At 32.2% G+C, this 23,845-nt stretch overlaps 1 protein-coding gene across 1 annotated transcript; it reads left to right on the top strand.

The window, feature by feature from the left end:
* Window positions 1–307: 307 nt before the first annotated feature.
* On the top strand, window positions 308–14,877 carry MS3_00010394 (uncharacterized protein). Its single transcript, XM_051218764.1, has 4 exons — window positions 308–450; window positions 11,873–12,018; window positions 13,327–13,410; window positions 14,642–14,877. The coding sequence occupies exons 1-4, from the start codon at window positions 447–449 to the stop codon at window positions 14,666–14,668; spliced, it is 261 nt and encodes an 86-aa protein (XP_051071556.1). The 5' UTR covers window positions 308–446; the 3' UTR covers window positions 14,669–14,877.
* The last annotated feature ends 8,968 nt before the right edge of the window (window positions 14,878–23,845 follow it).

The raw sequence follows: 23,845 nt of genomic DNA, 5'->3' as shown, positions 1-23,845 counted from the left end.
TCCGAAAATTAATCAAGAGCTGTCAGTAAACAAACTTCATTAGATTCATTATTATGACTACCTAAACAAATTTGACAATATGTAAAGAAATTCGTTTTGTAACACATATGCTCCAAGTATTAAACGGCTATAAATAGAAATTCATAAAAATTAGTTAAAATAAAAACATAAGTCCACCCACTTAATTCATCTGATTCCAACATTAAATTTATTATACTTTAACTGTATTTATAATTGGTAAACTTCATTAAGTATTGAACACAGACTAACTAACAATGTAAACAATGAATCACTTCTAATCACAGTCACATTTATGTGGTTTATTCAGGAAAGCAGTCAGAACGTTATAATTAATAAGTCAGTTATTCAGTTCTTATTATAAAACAACTACAAAGCTGAACACAGTCAGCTCTTGAATACGCATATCATTCAACTTTTCCTAAGAAATGAGTAAGTAAATTTGATACTATATATTGTATCATAAATATGTCTTATATCAGTAGACATTATGTACATATTAATCAGTAGAATATTTTAAAATCTAATTCCAGCCAATCAATCTATATTCATGTTAAATCAAGCAGTTATCAGTAACTTTGTAATCAACTGATAGTCTATTTATAAACTTCAATAATTTCATGATGTGGTTGATGTGAAGTAAATATTTCACGATTGTTACATATTTTGTTTACCAATATCATTAATAATTAGGACAATATGTGTTAATCAACCAAGTTCATATCACATTTTAATAAGTTATGAGATTTTAAAAAACCTAACAAGATCACCATATATGGGCTGGTGAAATAAACTTTGTTATTAAAAGTAAAACAGCATATCTTTACAATAGTGACTATGATTTCGTAATCTTAGATTGTCAGTCACATATAAAACATTTTAACCCTTTCAATTTCTAACCGGAGATTGTTTAAAGTACACTTGGACTTTGGCGAATTATTTTACATTGACGAGTCATTTTCATGAATGTTATGCTTTAAATTGTTCTTAATTAAAATGAATAACTTGTGTCTGATAAAATATAATGTGTAACTGATTAAATATCCTTTTACTAATTTATTCATAGTCAAATTGAAAATGCAAGACTGATACTGTTTATAGCATTCAAGTTCTCTTGAGACACCCTATAGTCTTTTGTCAGTAATTTTACAAATAACGGTCAAAAACAAATTATTGTTGATAAATAGCCTGATGAAATGTGGGAAATACTTAATATCTTAACAGACCACTTTAAAAATAGACTTCACCTTGACATTACTACAACAAAAAGAAACCAGGAGAAATGAAATAAAACTTGGAGTATGAAAGATAACAAATGTTGTGCTTTGTGTAAAACAATAAGTTTTCTGACTATTCGTTATGCCTAAATGTAAAATTTATAATTTGGAATTTACGGTTAATTATCTAAAGACAATGAGGTATTAGATGAAAAACAATTTATTGAAAAACGATCTCAAGTCGAAATATTCAAGTTTACATACACATTAAAGCTACTGAAGAAAGTGTAAGTTTAACAGAAGTAAAAAATAACTAACAGTTTATTATGTATATCGAATAAAGTAAATGAAGACGTACGCAATATATGGTATACTATTACTTCCAGACAAAATAAAAGCACACCTATACACTTAGTTTTGATTGAATATTTTCTGTACTAAATGATTTTTAACATAATACTTCTAAGAACAGAATCAAAACCAAAATAATCTAACAAATATACTTTAGAGGCTTTACATTAACTGAATCCTGAAAATATATCACATGCTTGTATTCGAAATGTGTCACCAGATATTTCACGAGAATTAGAAGTGGTTTCATCATATTATCTTAGACATTGCAGGTATCAGACAAACAATGTTCTAGATTAGAACTATTTCAATTTCTTTTTATACAACTGGGAACATTGATTAAGATTTTGGAATATTAGTAGGATTTCAAATTTCTGATGAAAACAATAATCCTGAAAAATATTATGCTGGGTTTTGAAAAATTGTATAAATGAATTTTTCAGTATAGTGTTGTGGAGATTGTTGAGTTTTAATTGAGATCATGAACCGACAAATATTGGACCAACATTGAAAATTTGGACCGAGGGTCCTAGATGTGTCCCGCACGGAATCGTGGATGCGTACTGCTGAGGATTCACGTCCTAGGATGAAACGGCCGTTCAGTGCTCCCACGTTTCCAATGGTGGTCTAACATTGGTCAGTTCATGATCTTAAAAAATGAATTTAGTTGGAACTTTGTATAGAGACTCACCTGCACAGTGTAGGTAATATATATTAAAGGCAAAAGAATATCCTACAACATTGTTATGAACAAATAAGTATAGGGATATAAATAGGTGGTTATGTAGTCGAATAAAATGACAGGCTTAAATAGTTGACAATGAAATTGTAGACAATAAATGGATAGAAAAGAATGTTGTAACAAAATAACCAAATGAGGGAAAAAGTTAAACAATATGTCATTCCACCACCCAAGCTACAGAAAGAATGAAGACTAATTTGTTTTGTAAAAATAAATCGGGTTTCAGATACAGAGATCGGACTAACCTTTAGAAAATTCTGACTTATTGGTTTACTAATGATCTTGAAAGACTTAATTTTCTCAACCGAGTAACGGTTAGAGGTTAGATGCCTAGAACTGACCACCTCTATGATTAGCCTGATGTTTAACTGCTATTTTTGTGAAGAGTTTAATTTTATAACAACCGGATAATTTAACTTATGGATTTGGAATTCTGATTAAAAATTCCTTTTCAGTATATTATTATTTCATACTGATTATAATAAGAGACCAAGTGATTTACTATACTATGATTATAAAACTAAATAGGTTTGCCAAACACAACTGAGGACGTTCTATAATTAGATATGTTACTTAAATTTGTTTTTGAAGTTCTTGCTAATGAATGTGATCTCCATGAAATAATAAGGTAAACAAGGTGATTTTTAAGATGAGACATTATAACTAAGGTAAGAAAGGTTAGATAATTGTTTTTAGGAAACAAATTTTGAAACATTTTGTGAGAGTGATTAAAGCTAGAATAATACAAAAGAGGTGAATATGGACTACTTTTAGTAAGTTTCTATCCATCTACTAACTTTCTTTGAATGATGAGTCACTTGTAATAGAGTCAATTTCTATTGTCTCTATGTGTGATGTTCATTTGATGCTTGAAAATAAGTTCTAGCTGTTACATTGGCTTTATAAACTTTTCCTCACTTTCACTATTAAACTTTCTATATTTTAAATGATAATTTAGTGAACTGAATTTAAATGGTTTCATTCGAATAATGTTAATTCATAAGAGTGAGATAATCTCTTTTTCTGTACGATTTTAACTTGTTGGCCAACTGAGTAGTAAAAGCATCATAAAATTCTTGATAAATTTTCTTCTCCTGTTTTATGTTTTTTGACAATCTTTACCAGTTACTGTAATGGTAAAAATAATAGTAAACTAATGGAAATCGTCTAACTTACTTACTCCGGTTACCCCTCGTGGATGGGCATATACTGCCCACCAGCATTCTCCATCCAAATCTATCCTGGTCAAACCTTTCTAGTCATTTCCAGTTGCTATTCATCCTCTTCTTATCTGCTTCCAATTCTCAAAGTAGTGTCTTCCTTGGTCTTCCCCTTTTACTTATCCTGTCAGGATTCTAAGTTAGGGATTGCCTCATGGTGCAGTTTGATGATTTCCACAATGTATGTCCTATCCACTTCCAGCGTCTTTTCCTATTTTTCTCCTCGGATGGAAGCTGGTTTGTCCTCTCCTACAGTAGGCTGTTGCTGATGGTATCCGGTCAACGGATATTGAGTATCTTGTGTAGACAACTGTTTATAAGTGCTTGTATCTTTTTTATGATGGTTGTAGTAATTCTTCACATTTCAGCTCCGTACAGCAGTACTGTCTTGACGTTCGTGTTGAAGATTCTGACTTTGATATTGGTTGAAAGTAGTTTTGAGTTCGATATGTTCTTCAATTGTAGCAATGCTTTCCTTGCTTTGCCAATCCTCGTCTTTATGTCTGCATCATACCCTTCTCGTTCATCGATGATACTGACCAAGTATGTGAAAGATTCTGCATCTCCCAGAGTTTCTCCATCAAGTGTGACTGAGTTGGTATTCTCCCTGTTTTGCTTTTTCGTTTGTGTATATCAAGGCTTACTGATGCGGAGGTTGATGCTACACATGTTGTCTTCATATGCATTTGTTGGTTTGTATGGGACAGAAGGGCCAGGCTATTTATGAAGTCCGAATCGTCTAATTGGTTCTGAGCTGTCCATTGTATTCCGCGCTCCCCCTCAGATATCAAGGTTTTCATAATCCACTCGACCACCAAAATAAAGATGAAGGGTAAGAGTAAGCAGTCTTGTCTGACTCCGGTCCTGACTTGGAATGCGTCTGTCAGCCGTTCTCCATACAGGACTTTGCACTGTAGTCCATCGTATGAATTCCGGATGATGTTGACGATTTTCTCAGGTACTCCATAGTGTCGAAGAAGTTTTCATAATGTTCTCCTATCCACACTATCACAGTCGACGAAGTTGATGCACAGTCATGAGTTCCATTCAACTGATTACTCAACGATGATCCATAGTGTCGCGATTTGGACTGTGCAAGACCGATCCTTATGGAATCCAGCCTGTTGATCTCGAAGTTGGGCGTCTGCTGCGTCTTTCATCCAGGTCAGCAACACCCTGTTAAAAACGTTCTTAGCACCGATAGTAATGTGATGCCCTTGTAGTTCTCATATTTGCTCAGATCTCCTTTCTTTGGTATTATGATGAGCTGACCTTCTTGACAGTCTGACAATGGCGCTCGTTCTTCCTCCCAAATCTTCCTGAATAAAAAGTGGAGCATGATTGCAGTTGCTTTTATGTTTGACTTCAGTGCTCCAGATGGTAATGTGCCACCGCTTCCCAATCGCTGATTTGTCTGGTGATCTTCCTGATTTCTTCCGTCGTTGGTGAAGTGACATCTATAGGAAGGTCTGTGTGTGCTGCTTCGATATTGGGTGGATTTAGTGGGCCCGTCTATTCAAGAGTTCCTCGAAGTATTCTACCCATCTGTTACTCTTCCCTTGGATCTCGGTGATTGTCTTGCCTTCTTTGTCCTTGACCGGTCTTTCTGACTTACTATATTTCCCTGCTAATTTCTTCGTCGTGTCATATGGTTGTTTCACATTTCCTTCTCTTGCAACCATTTCCGCTGTCATTGCTAGGTCTTCCGCGTATTTCTGCTTTTCAGCTCCAATGCTCCTCTTCACATATTTGTTTCCGTGCATTCGGCGTGTGCTTTGACATGCTGAAGTTAGTACTTTTATGATATTTTCCCAATTGTCCTCCATAGTGGTTTCTTCTTTTCTGAGTTGATCTTGTGAGGCTTGGAAGTTGTTGTAGAGATCTGTCTTGAATTCGTTGAGCTTGTCAGTGTCTGTAAGGAAGGGTGTATTAAACCTTTGTAATGTTGTTTCTGCAGTTGTCAAATACTTCTTTAGCTTCAGTTTCATCTTGGCAACCACCAGCTAGTGATGATCCGAAGCTATGTCAGCTCCTATCATTGTTTTCACGCCTTCTATTGACCTACAGAGTTGTTTAGTGATACAGATATTATCGATCTTTTTCTGTGTAGTGTAGTCCGGTGAGACCCATGTAGTTTTGTGTATGTGTTTGTGGGAGAATATAGTGCTACATAGAACCACTTTGTTGAATGCATATGAATTCACAAATCTCTCAACATTCCCATCCCTTTCTCCCAGTCAGTCTATGTCGTCCCATGATATCTTCATACTCTATATTATCCATTCCAACTTCGGCGTTCAGGCCTCCCATCAGCACGGTCACGTCCTTTCCTAATCACTTCTCTATGATCGATTGCAGCCTCTCATAAAACTATTCTTTATCATCATCTTTATTATCGTTGGAAGGTGTATAACGTTGGATAACATTCATTGTGATTCCCCCTTTTTGTTTTGAAGGATGATTTGATGAACCCGGGTTCATGAGATTCCCATCGTACAAGTGCTTTACGTGGTTCTTTGGATAGCCTCAGAACGACTCCTTGAGTGTGTAGAGAACTTTCTTCCTCGTGACCAGAGTACAGCAGCAACTCTGCCGAATCTGTCTATTATCTATGTTTTTGTAAATCTAGAGCTTACTTTAGAAATACTTGTGAGGCTTTCTGAGAGCACCAGTCAACTTATTTTTTTGGCGGAATAATCAAATGATATTGTAATTAAATAAGAATGGAATATCTTTAAATTACTTATTTATTCCCCATGTTTGGAACAGCCAGACTTCAAAATAAATTAGTCAGCTTTTCAACAATTATAGATTGAATCAAATTATGTGGGTCTAATTTAAATCTGAGCACAAGTACTTAACGAAAAACACACAATGTTGATAAATAAATTAGCCTTTGTTTACTGAGTAGTGCTTTAGCTACCTGAGAGGTAGACACATGATTTAAATACCGTGCGGACATCAACACTAGGTATGTAAATGAAGAGTTTCAAATGAGACAAACGTGTCGTTGTTGTGAATTTTAGTCGGTATACGAAGTAAATTTAACTTATATGTACACTAACTGTACGATTTATGAAACCACTAAGTTTTATATTTATGAGATGGTACAAAAATAAAGCCATGATCTTTGTCAATACACTAATTAACCGCAACAAAATATAATGGTTATTAATAAAGTAAACAAAGCATTTTTTAAAAGTAATATAGAAGCCTATTTTTATCCATGAAAGTATGCGTAAAACAAGGTTAATTAGGTCATATATATATATATATATATATATATATATATATATATATATATATATATATATATGTATATATAAACCAACAGTTTACGTATACTAAAATGCTTCACTATAAGATACATAAGCCAGAAAATGGGAGGCGCATCCATCTATGTAAGTGTTGTTAAATTATTCATTTATTTGTGATTATTTTTCAGACTTCCATTGTCGATAGTAATGATTTTCATTAGACCATGACACCAAGTTTTTGAAATAACTAAAAAGCCAGTTGGCTCTGTAAAGTTGTTCTAGTTTAAAACGTTTAGGTCTAATCCCCAACAAACTCATATAGGATCGAACTCAGGACCTCTGGGTTTATTATGATTATACGACTTTCATGCTGATAAATCACAACACTAAGGTACGGATTTTTAATTTCAGTCAGTTTGTTAGTGTGGTCTTCATTACGTTTAGACAGTAAACTAACTTATCGCTCGTGGTATATCAAAAAAGTGAGGAACTTATTTCGAAGCCATTCAAGGGTGATCATTTGGTCATTATTTACTAAGGCAGTTTTTTTATTGACTTCATACTACTTGGAGATTATGATTTTTCCATTACCGCTAAAAACCAGAAAAAGTCTGATATCTCAATTGTAACCTTCAAATTACCCAATCTTACATACCAACAACTTCGTGTGAGATTGGCATCCAAATATCCTGGACCAATAATAAAAATAATTCGATTGTCACTTAAACAGTATAAAAATATTTGAGTAAAAGTAAGCACGTATCATCTGTTCAATAGTGTCAGTCGTTTGCTAGCTGTTATGGTTTTTTGTTGGATTATGGTTTAACGAATTCCTAGAAGTTTGCTTTAGTAAAAAGCAATGCTTGAAAAGAATAGAGAATTTAGTAAGTATTTCATTTCGACATACAACAGACACAGTTTTGATGTTGAAATGCCCAATCATTATTGTAGTTTTTGATTAACTGATAGACACAGTTCTCGTCAGAAGGGAATCTTCCAGAGTTAATCTAGGTCTTATCTCAGGCGAATGATTACAGCGAACTTACGTTAACATTTAACGCAAACGTTTTTTTAAAGATAATCACACTGGATTGTCAGAGCTTTTTTATGATAACCAATAATTTATTTGTTCGATCTGTTGTCTATACATACTTTGTTCTTATGTTTTCCTCTGTCCTTCAACATGAGATATTCCTATTCTACCAGTTGTTCGAGTGTAGTTGATTTGATTTCCTTTTTAGTATATCATCTATTATGTTTCTTACTGATGAAATGCACTTCTGAAGAAAACGAATACAAAAATTAAATAAATAACCTAAAGTTCAAGAGAAAATTAGTTGAAGTCCTAAAACAAATCGCTTGCCCAGTTAAAAACTTAACATAAAGCTTAGTACATGCACAAGTCAGTTCGAGTTGCAACATCGCATTTGCACTACAAGATCAAACTATCAAGACAAATCACAGATTAATAATAATATTATTATTAATATTAATAGTAAGTGTGGAAAAGAATAGAAATAAACAGTATGATATGAGAAGTAATGAATTAAGCGAATAAACTGAAAAGTATAAGATAATTTTGGAACTCAAAATCTAAGGGAAGACAAAATGTGAATGCATCTGCACCACTGCGACAGATCCTGAACATTACTACCGGGCTTCTGAAATCCCGATCACCACAGTTGCGTAGACCCCAACCTAGTAATCTGAATCGGTCTATATGATACAATCAGACAGTTACTGAGTTCATGGACTGATGCAATGTCTTGCATCGGTCACCCAAAGCTTTCTGCCAGCCTACTCCAATGCTAGCCAATATCTTCCATCGAGATAGGTGGAGGTTGGGCATAAGTAATGCATGGCCAACCAATTCACTTCATGAGAGTTCAGTATCAAACCCGACAATTTAATATCCTTACCTGGTACTCTTCATTTAACTTCAGCGTTGATTCAAACGTGTGAAAGAAATACTTTGAGAAATTTGTGACAAAACATCAATAACCTATTAATACCCTCTAATTTTTTTTGTACAGAATTAGTAAACTTCTTGAGCTAATAGTATTTGTAAGGTGGTATGTAAAATAACTTTTAGCTCTGATAAAACGTAACAATTTATTTTAACTATATACTCGATATTGATATGCATAAATGATAAGCATCTAAAAATTTCTTTTACACCACATATCGAGTGATTGATCAAATTTAACACTGATTAAGATTTCATTCAATTATTTGGTTTATTTACCTCAATTGAAGCACTGTTCATTTGACTTATAACCTTGGATCTTATAAACCAGTTGAAATAAAGAGTACGGTAAGAATGTTTAGATTATTTTTACTGTGGAATCAAATTTACAGTTGTCAGTGTCAAACAATTCAGGTTGTATAATTTTGCTTGAACAATCAAAAGCACATACTGATTCATTCGATTAACATAATAAAAAAATTAATCTTTCCAACTAAATCAGTATGAGATTACTAGTAGGATGAAGAAGATTGTTAACCGTATTGTGAAGATGAAGTAAAGAAATTTAATTTTATAGAAAGAAACTACCTTTTTTTCTTATTCTTCCATAGCGACCATATTAGAGCATTAACCTATTCAGAATTGTATTCCTCCACCCATTTATCACACTGTATAGTCATTGAACAACAATATTCATTTTCTTAACCTAGTACAAAATGACACTTTTCATCATACTGATTTACCATTTTCATATTAACAGTAGTATTTTCTTTAAGATGTCTAAAGTAATCATTCCAAAAAGTAATGAAATGATTTGGAATTGAACGATAACTGGCTTTTTATCCAAAATCTTCAACCAGATGAATGTCAATAAACTTTAATGAAAAAAAATTCATAAATAGAGTCAACAGAAAGCAAGATGAAGCAAAAATAGTGGTGAGAGCAGAGAAGATTCTCGTCACGTTGTATAAACATGTAACTATGTGAAATAAATAATATTAAGCCAAATTGTGAGAAAAAAATACCACATATACTTCCTATGATGCTTCAACATTTCCCACCTTTAACTTATGTGACGTTGAATAGTGAATAAGATTGAAATAGCACGAAATTAAGTTACTTAATTTTGTGATACTTAAGTTTATATTGTTCCTCCAGTCAATTATTTATTTCAAATCAAAATATTTCGTTTTTATGTAGCATATAATGCGGACTTAGAAATAAACCCATTTGAATATTATGGGCTTGACTACCATCAATACTTAGTGATAATAGCAAAATTACATGACTTTCATTAAACTTTGTTTCAGTTTGAATGCTTTATTTTAATAACTATTCTCGTTGTTATAAAAATGAACTCGATAAATGAATTTTTCATTCCTCTTACGTGTGTATAAATATACTACTGTATGTATGATGTCGCCTATCTGATATACTATGAAACTACTCTATATTACATTTCCCTAGAAATACAGAATGTTAAATCGATAAAATTCTTATTATATTTATTTCTATCTACAGTGATTTATTCGTGACACTGACATATAATGTGAATATTCTAGTTATTAGTTAGTAAAAATAATTTATTAAAATCATTAACAATTACGTAGTAGATCACTTAATGAAAATTAGAGCCCATTGTATCATTCTGGATCGCTCATGATGTCGTTGTATTGATAATAAAATTGCATCTCTCTTTTGAGCTTCAAGAATAGGACCACTCTAAGTTGTATATATCTAATGATGATCTGTGGTTGATTATCGTTGTTTGCAAAAATCTTTTCATTTAATTCCAGTACTATATAATTTCTACCCTGATCCAAATCTGTGTGTTCAAGCGTCTTAGACGGATTTTACACTTGTTGTTCTACCTACTCTTAAACACTAATTTATTGGACGTCATGTTCATGTTGAAACGCTTAGGGGTTGTTATTTTCATTCATGGTTTTGTTTAGTAAATGATATGCGGAATAGAGGTCTTAAAAACACTGGAAATTAATTACTTAAGACGTCATTAAATGCGATTAAAAATAAAAGCCATTGATATACCTATTGGAGTTTTCCATTATCGTTTTTAAAGACAATATACAAAATGTTTTATTTATACGTAATCTGTTTTCGTTATAATCTTCCTTATAGTTTACCACTTAATCCAAACTTCTTCAACATTTTAAAATGCTTTTCTAATACTGACTGAACCAAAGCATATACATTCATGTAGAAAGTTATGAACAATTAAATCCTAACGTTGTAAATGAACAGTACTTTTTATACAAGGTTATAGTACTGTCAATATCTGTTTAGACCCTGGTAACCTGATAAAAATCCAGTTAACTTTTTAATAATATTAAGTGTTTTTAATCAACGTTAAGAAACATATATGAATTGTAGGTGACATGATCTAAAAGCAAAATCACTTAGAGTGCCGTTGAGATGAAGAGAGGACTTGAGAGTTATAATTTTAGCACTGAAACTCTCTATAGTGTCCGCTCTAAATACCGCTAAGGATAAAAGTCGTTGTATTCAAACCTCTTGGTTAGAGTCTGGTCCTTAGACCACTGAGACGCTATCTATTGGCTCTTAATTTTAACCTCAATTATTTCATGATGATGATGAATGTCTTACTCTGGATACAGTTGATCTGTACGATTATACACTAGAATCCTGAGAACTTAACTTGAAACAGCCCACTGGCCAGTAGCTGACTATTATAACTCAAATATTTAGTGGTTTCATGAGTTCATACTGCTGAGGACTTTCATGGTTAAATGAAACAGCTGTGAATTGTTCGTTAGTTTATTATTTATACCTCAGAAGATGCCTATTCATTATAGTCTTTATTTATAAATTAAAACAATCTTGGAGTAACTCGACAACAATATAAGTTGCATAAATTGCTTATTCACATATTTTGTGGAGCTAGAATTAAATGACTTAAATGATGAATACTTAATCTTTTGGTTTAATGGGTTAGAAACCACCTAACATGCCTACTTGCTCATTAATACTTATTTCGGTAAACCATAAATATTAATATTAAATTGCTTTTATCTAATTTGTCCCTTTGAAATAAATTCGAAATTTTTTTAACGTTTTAACAGTCCCATTTAAAACGACTATGGAGAAAAAGATCGACGAGTTAAAAAAACGTTTCGAAGAATTAGATAAAGATAAAGATGGCTCAGTGACATTGAGGGAATTCAAAGAGGAATTGTTAGTTCAAGGGTTTCCAGAATCCTTAGCTTCTGTAAGTTAGATTTCCGTCTTTTATTATTATAGAATTAATAAGCTGACTTTATATTGTTTTTTTATACCCATACCTTGGAACTTTATGGACTCTTCTTAAAGTCGTGACTGTTAGATTTTGGTCATCTCAGATATCATTAGGTGACATTAAAATAAAATCACCGAAATGTCTAAAGTTGTTTTGTCCTCAAATGATCCGGAGATATTTTGTTCAATTTAGGATCTAAAGCTTTTAGAAGTCTGTGAGGTTGTGAGTTCATATTGCTGAAGAGTCCTCATAACAGATTGAGTCCAATGGTTTTATAGCTGTTATAAGTTTGTTATACTATCTAATTTTGGATCTAACAACTTAATAAATAATACAGGTAGTATAAATGAGAAACAACTAACTTTTGAAGTGTTCACACTGAATAAACTCCCTTATATGTTCTGATCCTATTTAACGTATAGAACTGTGTTAAGTCGCATACAAATCTCGCAAATTCTATCAACGTAGTAAAAAAATAAACACTTAAGTACTAATGACTCTTTTATTTATATTTTTAAACATTTTTAATGTGTTTAGACATAATTACTTTTTAGTTTATAATCTTCGCATTTGTTTTAAAATACCTTGGTATCATTGTTCTCTGTAAACATCTAAACAGACATCGCATTATCGACATAACCTTGATGATTTTTTTTTTGTTATTTTTCTTCATTAAAAAAACTTTATTTAAGAGTTAAAAGTATTCAGAATTGAGAGTTAAACTAAGCTATTAATGTTATTACTAATTTCTAAGTACCAACCAACTTTACTTAATAACTGATTTAGTTTAGTTTAGAATTACTCAACAAAGTGCATTGATTCTAGACAGTATTCTAGAAAGTTAAGGACGTCTAATGAACTGATTACTATTTTAAACTTATGCAATTATCAAAACGTAAACTGATGCAATAGTACAACAGGATATCAGATAAAGAAAAAATGCAAAGTGTAGAGTTAAACTCATCTACATTTATGAAAAATACTAATCCATTGCACACACGTATTATAATTTGTCTTCTATAGTGTCTATTTTCAAACATATGTTAATTGTCCGCCAACAACTAGTCCGTTTTTATGAATAAAATTAATATATTTTGATGACCTCAGACTAATTTCAACATTAGAAATCTTTTCCTGTAATACACTGAACTGTAAAATGAAGCATATAGTTCTACAGTAATCTAGATTTTTATGACAAATTATGACTTTAGATTGATATATTTTCTGTTCTTTAACTTGAAACTATTGTATCTTTCATTCTTTATTATTTTTAATATACAGAAATTTATGGTAAAATTTGATCATGATAATGATGGGAAAATTACCTTGGATGAATTCGTCAAAACACTTTTAAGCACGGACGATGTGAGTTATTCATTAATTATGCATATATTGAAAACATCAAATGATAGACGTATTCTGATAAGACTACGTTATACGACATCTTTGCGAAAATCATCAGACTTAAAATCATGATGTCACTAGAGAATAACTTTAAAATAGAGTTAGCCACGTTGATGATGAGATAGTAACTTATTGATAAAACTAATTAATAATGACACTAGATCAAAAATTTCACCAGATCTAAATTGTGAAGCAAGGTGTTTTTGTGACGAGAAGTGAAGGTCTTTAGTGCCCTACAGTTGGCTCCATCTTGTGATTAGAATCACCTCCTAACTATGGAAAATATACTAAAACCTTAAAAATGTTTACTATACTAATCAGTCAAAAATGTCAGAAAATATTATTCTCGTCATCTGATTTCCTTTCTAGAATGTTCACTTATCAAAACCAAATTAATAAATAATTCCTACTAACTTCTCGATATTTGTCACAATTCGTTATTCTACAACTACAAGATCCATCACCTTGATGAATACTTCCCTTTAAACGTGATACTTGTGTCTACATTTATTTTTTGAATAAATAATACCAAGTTTTATAGATAGAGACGGATGGTGTCTAGCAGTGATCAAGGTCGACAATAAGAGAAAACGTCAAGTCATTTTTTACACATCATGAAATCATACAATATACGCCATTGAATTTGAATGTTCAATTAATCTTTGATAACTTGCAGATGATATGAAATTCTGTCATCTCCAGTGATTGTTGGATGTGCTATTTGAGTGCAGCTGATAATTGATGACTAGAGCAAAACTAGGTTGAAAAAACGTTATTAACGATGGATAGAGTAAGACATATTGTCTGTATGTGAAATCACTAACTACAGATGTCGACTCTCTAAAGAAGCGTTTGTTATCTGACTTGTTTATTTGAAGGGTTAGGCATCAGAGATTGAAGAGATAGTTTATATATATGATTGGCCAGTTTTTTCCCTTATCACTAAACATGGATATTTTTTAAATCATACACCTCTAGTATTGAATCTATGTTGGCTTGTTTGTATAAATATTTACATTCTTTGTACTGAATATAGCAGGCATGAATCTGTTCATAACTCGTCCAAATATTTGAAATATCAATCTCAATTAAATGTATGCTTACATTAAGATTTTCCAACGATTTTTTCAACAAACTCAGATATCGTGTGACACTTATTTCTTTTCTTTTCTTCTTATCTGTTTTAAAATAGAATGCTGCTTCACCAAAAGCTGAATAACCCGTACGAAATCATTCACGCGTGCATGCATTTGTATTCTGTTAAGATAAGAGAGTGAACAGTTTTTGTCTACCAATACCGGCTTTGTCTTATTTATTGATTCCAGTTCATGTGTTTTAATTTATTTGAATGAGAGATAATTTGTGAACTATTGGAATTTGTTTAATGGCATATTTTTGTTAAGATAAATGTAATGAACTTCCTAAAAATGGTAGTTTTTTTCATCTACATTTCTGTCCACACGGTTGTATATCTAGGTCTTTTGATACAAGAATGCTAAAATGAAGTTATTTCTTAATATGAAGTGGTACGTAATACTCAAATTGTATCTGGGGGAACAGTGGTAACTTATTTATCAGTAGTGCATTTATTATCATTAATATAACAGTCAATAATAATGATAAGACTAATAGTCATGGACGAAACAGTATTTAGGTCACGATAAGAACAACATCGTTGATCTGACTAGTCAAGAACTATTGGTTTAAATTAAAAAAAAAACTGGAAATTAAGAACCACTGAATCTTGTAGCTGTTCCGTTTTTTATTGTGGGACTTGTCAGTGATGTTCTCAAATTATTTCACAAACCTGTCGAACTTACAATGACTGAGTCTCGCGAAAAGTATGACTTATTTTCAGCCATTGAGTAGAGATCTAATAATTAATGCATTCAACTTTAACGGATTGACTATATAAAACGTGAACGGCATTTAATCCTATCAGTGATCTGGTGTTTATATCCTCAATTCTGCTAACACTTTTATTCGTCTTTAAGAAGATTTTATGTAAAATTTTGAAAGATCTTCTGGGGATAATGCTCATACATTAAATATTGCATATGAAATCTTTATCTTCCTATTTTAAATTTCATTTTTACTCCATAATTTTTTATAATGTTTGTGAAGACGTGGGTTAATAACACGAAGTTTAACAAAGGGATCTATCTTTAACGAATATATAATCAAGAGGTATAATCATATATATATATATATATATATATATATATATATATATGAAAATCTTGTTAAAGCATTAGTTCCGTAAGGACATGTGAACAAGGAATGAACATGATGACGTAATAAAAGATTATAGAACTAGATTACTTAATGTGAATGATAACAATAAAAGGTTGTGTGTATGTAAATAGGAAGCCTCGTAAAATTCGTAATCAGTGTAGTGGGCACTCCCAGGGTAACGACCGACCCCAAACGCAGGTAAAAAATAAGGGTTATGCATCAAGTCAACAACGCCATCCTGTAGAAAATAACTTTGCTAAAAACGCTAACTAGATTGAACAATGTACACTACTTGAACTCTGCCCTCGGATTTGAAGGATCTTTATTCAGAATTATTATGACGTCTCATGGTGAAAGCTGAGATTCCTCGAAAGTCCCAATGCCGATACCCCCTCTAACAACCAGAGCAACAATTTATATAGGTACATGGAATGTTCGGAAAACGTAAGTAGATGGGAGGACCAATCAAACAGCTACGAAAATGAGGAGATACAACTTGGCGGTGCTCAGAATAAGTTGCAACACATTAGACCGAAGCTTGACAGAAAAGGATGGATTCGGAAGAGATGCTACTGTACTCTGGTCACGAGGAAGAAAGTTCTCTACACACTCAAGGAGTCGTTCTGAGGCTATCCAAAGAACCACGTAAAGCACTTGTACGATGGGAATCTCATGAACCCGGGTTCATCAAATCATCCTTCAAAACAAAAAGGGGGAATCACAATGAATGTTATCCAACGTTATACACCTTCCAACGATAATAAAGATGATGATAAAGAATAGTTTTATGAGAGGCTGCAATCGATCATAGAGAAGTGATTAGGAAAGGACGTGACCGTGCTGATGGGAGGCCTGAACGCCGAAGTTGGAATGGATAATATAGAGTATGAAGATATCATGGGACGACATGGACTGACTGGACTAAACGGATATCCAGTGCTTCCAGGTTTTCAATGGTGGTCTAACATTGATCAGTTCATGATCTCGTTTAAAATCAATAAGTTAGCAACGTATTTTAATGTGAATGAAGTAAGTTGTCTAAATTGTTTTTGTTATAATAATCAAAAGCAATAGGGGAGGTAAGATGAAATATAATAAATTTAAGTTCAAACACTACTTTCATTCGTATCGACCTACAGTAGTTTAGTTAAACCAGGCTAATAATTTGAATATTCGAGCTTTTTCCTACCAATGAGCAATTTTAGAACGTAAATTTTCACATAATGCGAAATTATAATACTAATTTCTTAAATATGGCTCAGTTTTTTTCACAGTAAAATATCAACACTATTAGAATTACCGATGGATCCTAATTGGTCGTTTTTATTTTAGAACAACAAATATAATCGATTAGATCTTCATCAAGCTTTAATATACAGTAATGTTTATATGCATATACGAAACTATTAAAGCAATGACAACAGTGGAATAGATTACGTAACTAGACATAATAAGCGAAAAGTACAAATTAGTAGTGTGATGGCAAGTGTACCAGTTGGGATAAGAATAAAAATACTTGAATAAATGTTTTGTAATAGGAAGTAGGTCGAAGACTTTAAAAAAATACTGAAATAACAATGATTAAAAATTATAAAATGGCGTAACACGAAGTGTTAAGATAATTGGGCGGTGAAGCGTATATTTGAAAAAATGACAATGAATAAAAAATAAACGAACGGGGAGTATGGAAAATATAGATGTTCTTAACAAGTATATGTGTGATTAGATTGTTCAAAATGTATTGCGCTAATATATCACTTAGTCCTGATAATCTTCGACTTCTTATTACATTATTCAAAGTTGGTCACTTTATAATATAACGTAATTATCAATATAATTAGTTGGTTATGATCTCACAAGGCTAAAATGAACCGGTTATACTGAAGTATGAATACTATACAAAAAAGCAAACTATTTGTAATATATAAATTAGCTGACCAGAAAATTATTGCATTGTCTGTAGCGGTAAATGAATTTCTAAAATAAATAGTCCTATTTGTCTTCGACATTGGTACTGACCTCAATAATTGTACTGAACGCACCCTAGCGGAAAGCGCTCAGTCACGCATCCTCACCAGATCATTAATGGGTACACCGTGCTACTCATCCCTTACATCTACTAGCCAGCTTAGATCAAATGTTTCTCGACTTATTAATGACCTGTAGAATATATCTTCGAGTACCTTCATTTCTGAGCTCTGATTTGAATGGGTTGGTATTCTTCGACTGAAAAGGTGCTACAGGTAAAGGTATTGTCAAACTCCGAATATCTAAGGCATTTATATATCCTTTCCCAATTCGTTCAATGTAATTGATGTTGGAAATGCAGGATAAGGATTACTGTGTTAGGAAATCTATATTATCATCCTAAATGAACAGTATTCACAAAATACTTTTTAAAGTGTTATAAACTTTGAAGATTTAAAGCATATATATATTTTTTGTAGTTGTCGAACCCATCGAAGTAAAATCATTACAATTACTACGATTAAGTTGCATAACGACTGACGAATGTGAAAAATCTAAAGTCCATGGATACACTGTCCAAAACAATACTTGATGCAGCTGACTATTAGCCACACAGTAACATTTCATTCCAGCAAAGGATCTAAAATCACAGGTATTTAAAAAGTAGAAAAATAGACGTCTTATATCTATGACTAAACAATATCATAACTCAGAGTTTTAGGGTCATCACAATCTGTTTTTTTCATTAGTGGTCTAACAGTGGTCAGCTCATAACTTCAATGAAGCTCAACAATCTTCACAACTCTATAATGACAAGTATCATCTGGTCTAGCTTCAAGTGGAAATTCCTGGAATCCTTGTGAGAAGCCAAGACCAGTAGAATTCAGCTGTCTCGAGTACCAGGAGGTTACTCAGCGAAGACAATGGACGAAGGGCCAAGCGATGTTGTTGGTTGATTGCAGTTTGACATTAATATATTCGGACGCTAAATCAGTGGTCCAAAGTTTAAACGTTCATACGCGTAACCGAAGGTCCTTAGTTTGAGTCCCTCATGTGGGATCGTGGATGCATACTGTTGATGAGTCCCATACTAGGACGAAACGGCTATCCAGTTCTTCCAGGTTTTTGATAGTGGTCAAGCATTGATCGGTTCATGATTTCAATTTAAAAAATCAATTTGAAGGTGGACTGAGATAAGTTGGATGACCAATGAAAATCAATAAAGCACTGGTTAGATGAGCATTGAGTTACATTTTAAAATGACCAAAGTAAGAGACGTACCCGATAAATTGTAAATAATAGCCTGAATGATATGAGTCACGTCACGTTGATAAACACTGCTTAATAATAAAATAATTTCCTATGATTACTTATTTTGGTGATTCTTTAACTTATATCAAGTCCATAAGAAAATTACATGGAATTTATAAAATTCTAGCGAACTGCTCAAATAAGTAACTGATATTTCAGACAGTAATCGTATAGTTTTTCTTCATTATCACCATCTTGTTGCTGAATTTATCTAGCATGATGAGAAATAAATTGTTTTACACAGTGCTATTTAACTAAATGTTTGGTTGATGTTAATATGATTTCAGTTTACTTTGTGGCATTTATGACTTTTTTAATCCAACATTTGGTAACATAAATATTTTTTTAAGAACTCTCTGAATTAAGAACCGTAAAATCTAATGTTCTCCTTAATACAGTCTAGTAACAGCAATAACTTTAATTGTGTATAATCATGTTACCGAAGGGTTATATAATTATTATTACCAGTTGATATCATTTGAACATATGCTAAACATTATAGAGCACTGAAAATTCATCCAATTCCAGTTTGAATCCTAAAGATAATATAATAAACTAATATATACAGGGAATCTCTAATTAAATTTTCATAAACGTCTTCAAAAAAAGAAAGATTAAGAGATGGTGAGGCAGATTTGTAGCTCAGGTGGATGATTTTGATGGAGTTTTGTTTTCTGAGCTGGATGGTTCGGTCGTGGAGTTTTCATCGTTCTTCTGAACAACATCATCAGTGACAATGACAGGTTTAAGGTCAACAAGAACCAATCAACACCGAGGTCTACTGGACGAGCTGTGAACCATATGTGGAGAAATTCGAACACTTCACTTCTACCTGAATTTTGTGCTGATGATGTCGTTCAGAAGAACGACGAAAGCTCCACGACCAAACCATCCAGTTCAGAGAACAAAACTCCATCAAAAAATAATAATAAATGATTAATATACAGCAGAATATATCATACGAAAAGTAATCATATTTAGACATTAAAAATGTCTACACAGTAACAGATCCTATTCATAAAATTTGTGTTTGAACACACAGATACCATTCTGACTGAGTGTTTATATTATTTGAAAATTTCCGCTCAGACATTTTAAATCTATTTAAGATAGAAGGAAAAACCATCTGATTTCAGTATACTTAAGAGTAATAAATTGAATAGTAGAACACTTTTACTAGTGATTATTTATATCATATGTTTAATAATACAAAAAGAAAAACAATTTTGCTGACGTGAAAGCAATCCTGTGTTTAAGTCTATTTATATCTCGACTACATATATTGTCATTTGACTCATAATTTAATTTCGTCAATGAGTCCATTTTATCTATTTGGCAAGTAAACATAATTACACGGGATTTTGAGCTATTTTTATTGCACATCTAGATATCTCATTGAATATTCAAAGTTTTTATACTTTTTTAACAGTGTTTTTATTCCAAAAAAAGAAAAAAAACTTCTAAAATTCCTGATCACCTCAATGTTGTATCAAGCAAATAATAACAATTTCATGCCAAGTGAATTTATGTAAACAAATAAGTAGATTTTATATTTCTATCATCAATGTTTCAATGTGTTTAAACAATATGGTTATTATTTTTTATTATATACTGAAATCAACAATATTCGCAATGTACATTGATTGATAAATTATAAAATCAACTACAAGCACCTCTATTTCTTGAGATTATCTTTCTATATTTTCAGAAGTATCTGTGTTCTATAGTATCAAACATTTACCTGTATAACATGATGGTTGAATGCTATCGTATTATGCTATTCATATACAATAGGGTAGTAAAATATACCAAATTTAATGGTTAAGAGAGTCTACCATTCTGAACAATATCAATGGCATATATTTTTACGAATCGTACACCAATGTACCTCAATCTCCATGTGTTATAACACTGTTTACCTTCCATGGCTAAATATCCGAAATCACAGGAAATAAAACAGTTTATGTTTTAATTAACGTACAATTAACATTTAAAGCATACACCATTTATGTGTTTTACATTTGACTTCTTGATCTAGCGCTTCTTTTCATTTGAATGTAATGTTTACAAAGCAAGACATATTTTTGTAATCTTCTTGTCCATTTGGTTATTTAACATTTTCTGGCCAGTGGTAGATCAACAATTTAAAGGCATTCGGCTGTTAGGAAGATATTTCATATTTCTAAGTCTTAAAGCTCAGATAAACATGCAGTCTATTTTTATAATGGTAAATTCATAATACCATTTTTCTACAAGTTGTATCATTGAACATTTTAGGTTCACTTGCAATTTTACAGTCTTCATTGATAAATAGTAATTTACAGTCAATGCTTTATTCCATCAGTATTGAAAAGACATGAACAATAAGTTTACGAGCGTATTTTGTCAAGAAAATTTTCTACATTACTACATTTAAGCAGGCAAACTTGAATGATAAGAATGGTGGTTTGTAGAGATTGTAGTGATTTTAATGGTTGAATTCATGAGTCGATGTAAGCTAGACCACCATTGAAAACTTGGAAGCACTGAAAGGCCGTTCCGTTCTAGTATGGGACTCCTCAGCAGTGTGCGTTCACGGTCCCGCACGAGAGACTCAAACTCAGGACCTTCGGTTTCATGAGCAAACGCCTAACCTCTAGGCCACTGAGTCGGCATCCAACGGTGTTGATGTCTAACTTCAATCGATCTATGATCTTGCACAACCATTCATCCATTGCCTAGTGAGAAACCGTGACCAATGGAGTTCAATCCGCGTCGGGTGTGGAACAATTACCTACTACAGACAATACATGAATGATTGCGCAAGATTATAGATGGTAGTTTTTTATCATTCAATACTTAGTGCTGACCTCATTAATTTTAATGGCCAAAATTAATGACCAAGTATTTACATCACTAAGAATTTTTATATGAACGCTGCGTTACTCTTACACATCGCTAATGATGTCAGGCAAATTATCATGCTGACGTAAATACTATTACTTAAGCACTGATATTAGTATTATCTCATTTAGACGGGTGTCATTTTTCTCTTCAAATGAATAAAAACAGGAAGATAAAATTTATCAGGAAAGAGGTATCAACCTTGTTAGAAAAGCATCAAATGACTTATTTCCTCTACAGACCGGATACTGAAGATCATTGTCTCAAATGTCTTTAATGTAACTTCAAAGCATTCAAAAACATAAATCCAAATAACGAAGTATTGATACTGTAATATCCGTCATGTGTAAGAGAACCCTTCGAGTATACGTTCTATGTGACAATAATCATTCGTTTTCCTATATATGTAATTTTATTCCTCTTAATCTTATGTTTATCGTACTTATTTTTGGTTCAAAGGAGATTATTACTCCTTTGCCCATAAATTCAGTTATTCAATAGTACTTCTAATATTGTATGATATTTTCCTGAAAGTTTCACGTTATCTTTTTCCTAAACCTGAAGTCTTGTGTGATCCCACATTGATTTGTCATGCTTAACTGTCTATATTTTAGTCCATTGATTTGTCTCATCACTGGTAGACATAAAATAGTTTTTATTTGTCCTAAGCACATTTCCGCTTTCTCAAGTAAAGCTTCGTATCCACGAAAAATCTACTTATTGCATTGTAGATTTAATCACACTAGTTCTTTATAACATTATGTCGGTTGTAATGTTCAGATGTAATGCCTTTCAAATATTTTGTACACTTTTTAATGATATTTTAGTTTAAATAACGTCCATTATACTTTATTATCTTTTAGGGAGATTAAGCTTCGTCAACATAGACGCGTAAGCTATTGTGATGTTTATATGTAATATGACTACTTAGTTTAAGTTACAAAAATACGATACAATTTCAGTGTGCTCACTGATTTACGTCTGACTTGAATACCACTTCATTCATGACTGTTAGACTACGAGTTAGACAATCATGAGAAGCACTAGTTATTTAATGCAATAGGTTTTTCTTTTTACAAATCTAAATGAAGCCAAAGCAACAACTGAGGCAGAATAATATGAATCTTTCCTAGTTTCTCATCAGCTGCTGACAACAATATATGTCTTAAAAAAGTAACATAGGATCATGATATAGTGGTTAACAATTGACATTGAAGACGAAAAAATTAAAATAACAAGAAACTATGTAAAAACAGGTGTGAGGTCATTTGGAAATCGAATTCAGTACCATAGAGGGTGGGTGAAGCAGTAAATAAGTGAAGTCCAAAAACAGATAAGATAGATTGTGTGATATTTATAGTGGTTGTGTAGAGTTTACATAAGATCCAAATCACTTGAAAATAGATATAGAAGACTTGAAGAACTAAGACTGTAATTGTCTAGAATTAGAAACTGATAAGATGGGTTACGTAGCAATTAACCAGAATTTGAAGAGTTTACATAATTTTTGAGAATTAAGTGAATAAAAAATCAATGAATAAAATGATGATTTTGGTGTACATAAAATAAGAATTAGTTTGGCCAAGACCACATAATAAAATAAGCACTATTAAAGTACTGATAATAATAATGACAATAGTAATTTACCAAGGTTCGAGTTTCTTTATTGTTGCTGCTTCAGTAAACCGGAGACGCGGTGCTTCTTGTCCACTGATAATTATAGAGGATTGTGTACTGTCAGTGGTGTGCTCAGTATCAATCAAATGCCGAGCTATTGCACAATATGAAGACATAGTGACTATCAGTCTCAAATTCCCTGAAACGTGATAGGAAATGTGAACCTATACTCTTTTCTTTGTTCTTCCGATGCATGCACTTTGAGAAGTACATGTATACTGTTAAATTCAGTTAGAAGTACTGAGAAAAGTGGACCTGTCAATCTTTGTATGTTTGAGTGAGCAGTTCATTTCATATAACTTCGTCGGTCCTGCCGATGGAT

Source organism: Schistosoma haematobium, chromosome ZW (assembly GCF_000699445.3).
Source record: "Schistosoma haematobium chromosome ZW, whole genome shotgun sequence".
Classification (NCBI taxonomy): Eukaryota; Metazoa; Platyhelminthes; class Trematoda; order Strigeidida; family Schistosomatidae; genus Schistosoma; species Schistosoma haematobium.
The sequence above is the reverse complement of the archived record's forward strand: the minus strand, read 5'-3'. Positions and strand labels throughout refer to the sequence as shown.

Excerpts from the sequence above, each read along its gene's own strand:
- MS3_00010394 (XM_051218764.1), top strand. Across the intron at positions 12,019-13,326 it reads TTCCAGAATCCTTAGCTTCT|AAATTTATGGTAAAATTTGA; the intron begins GTAAGTTAGATT and ends TTTAATATACAG. Across the intron at positions 13,411-14,641 it reads CACTTTTAAGCACGGACGAT|AATGCTGCTTCACCAAAAGC; the intron begins GTGAGTTATTCA and ends GTTTTAAAATAG.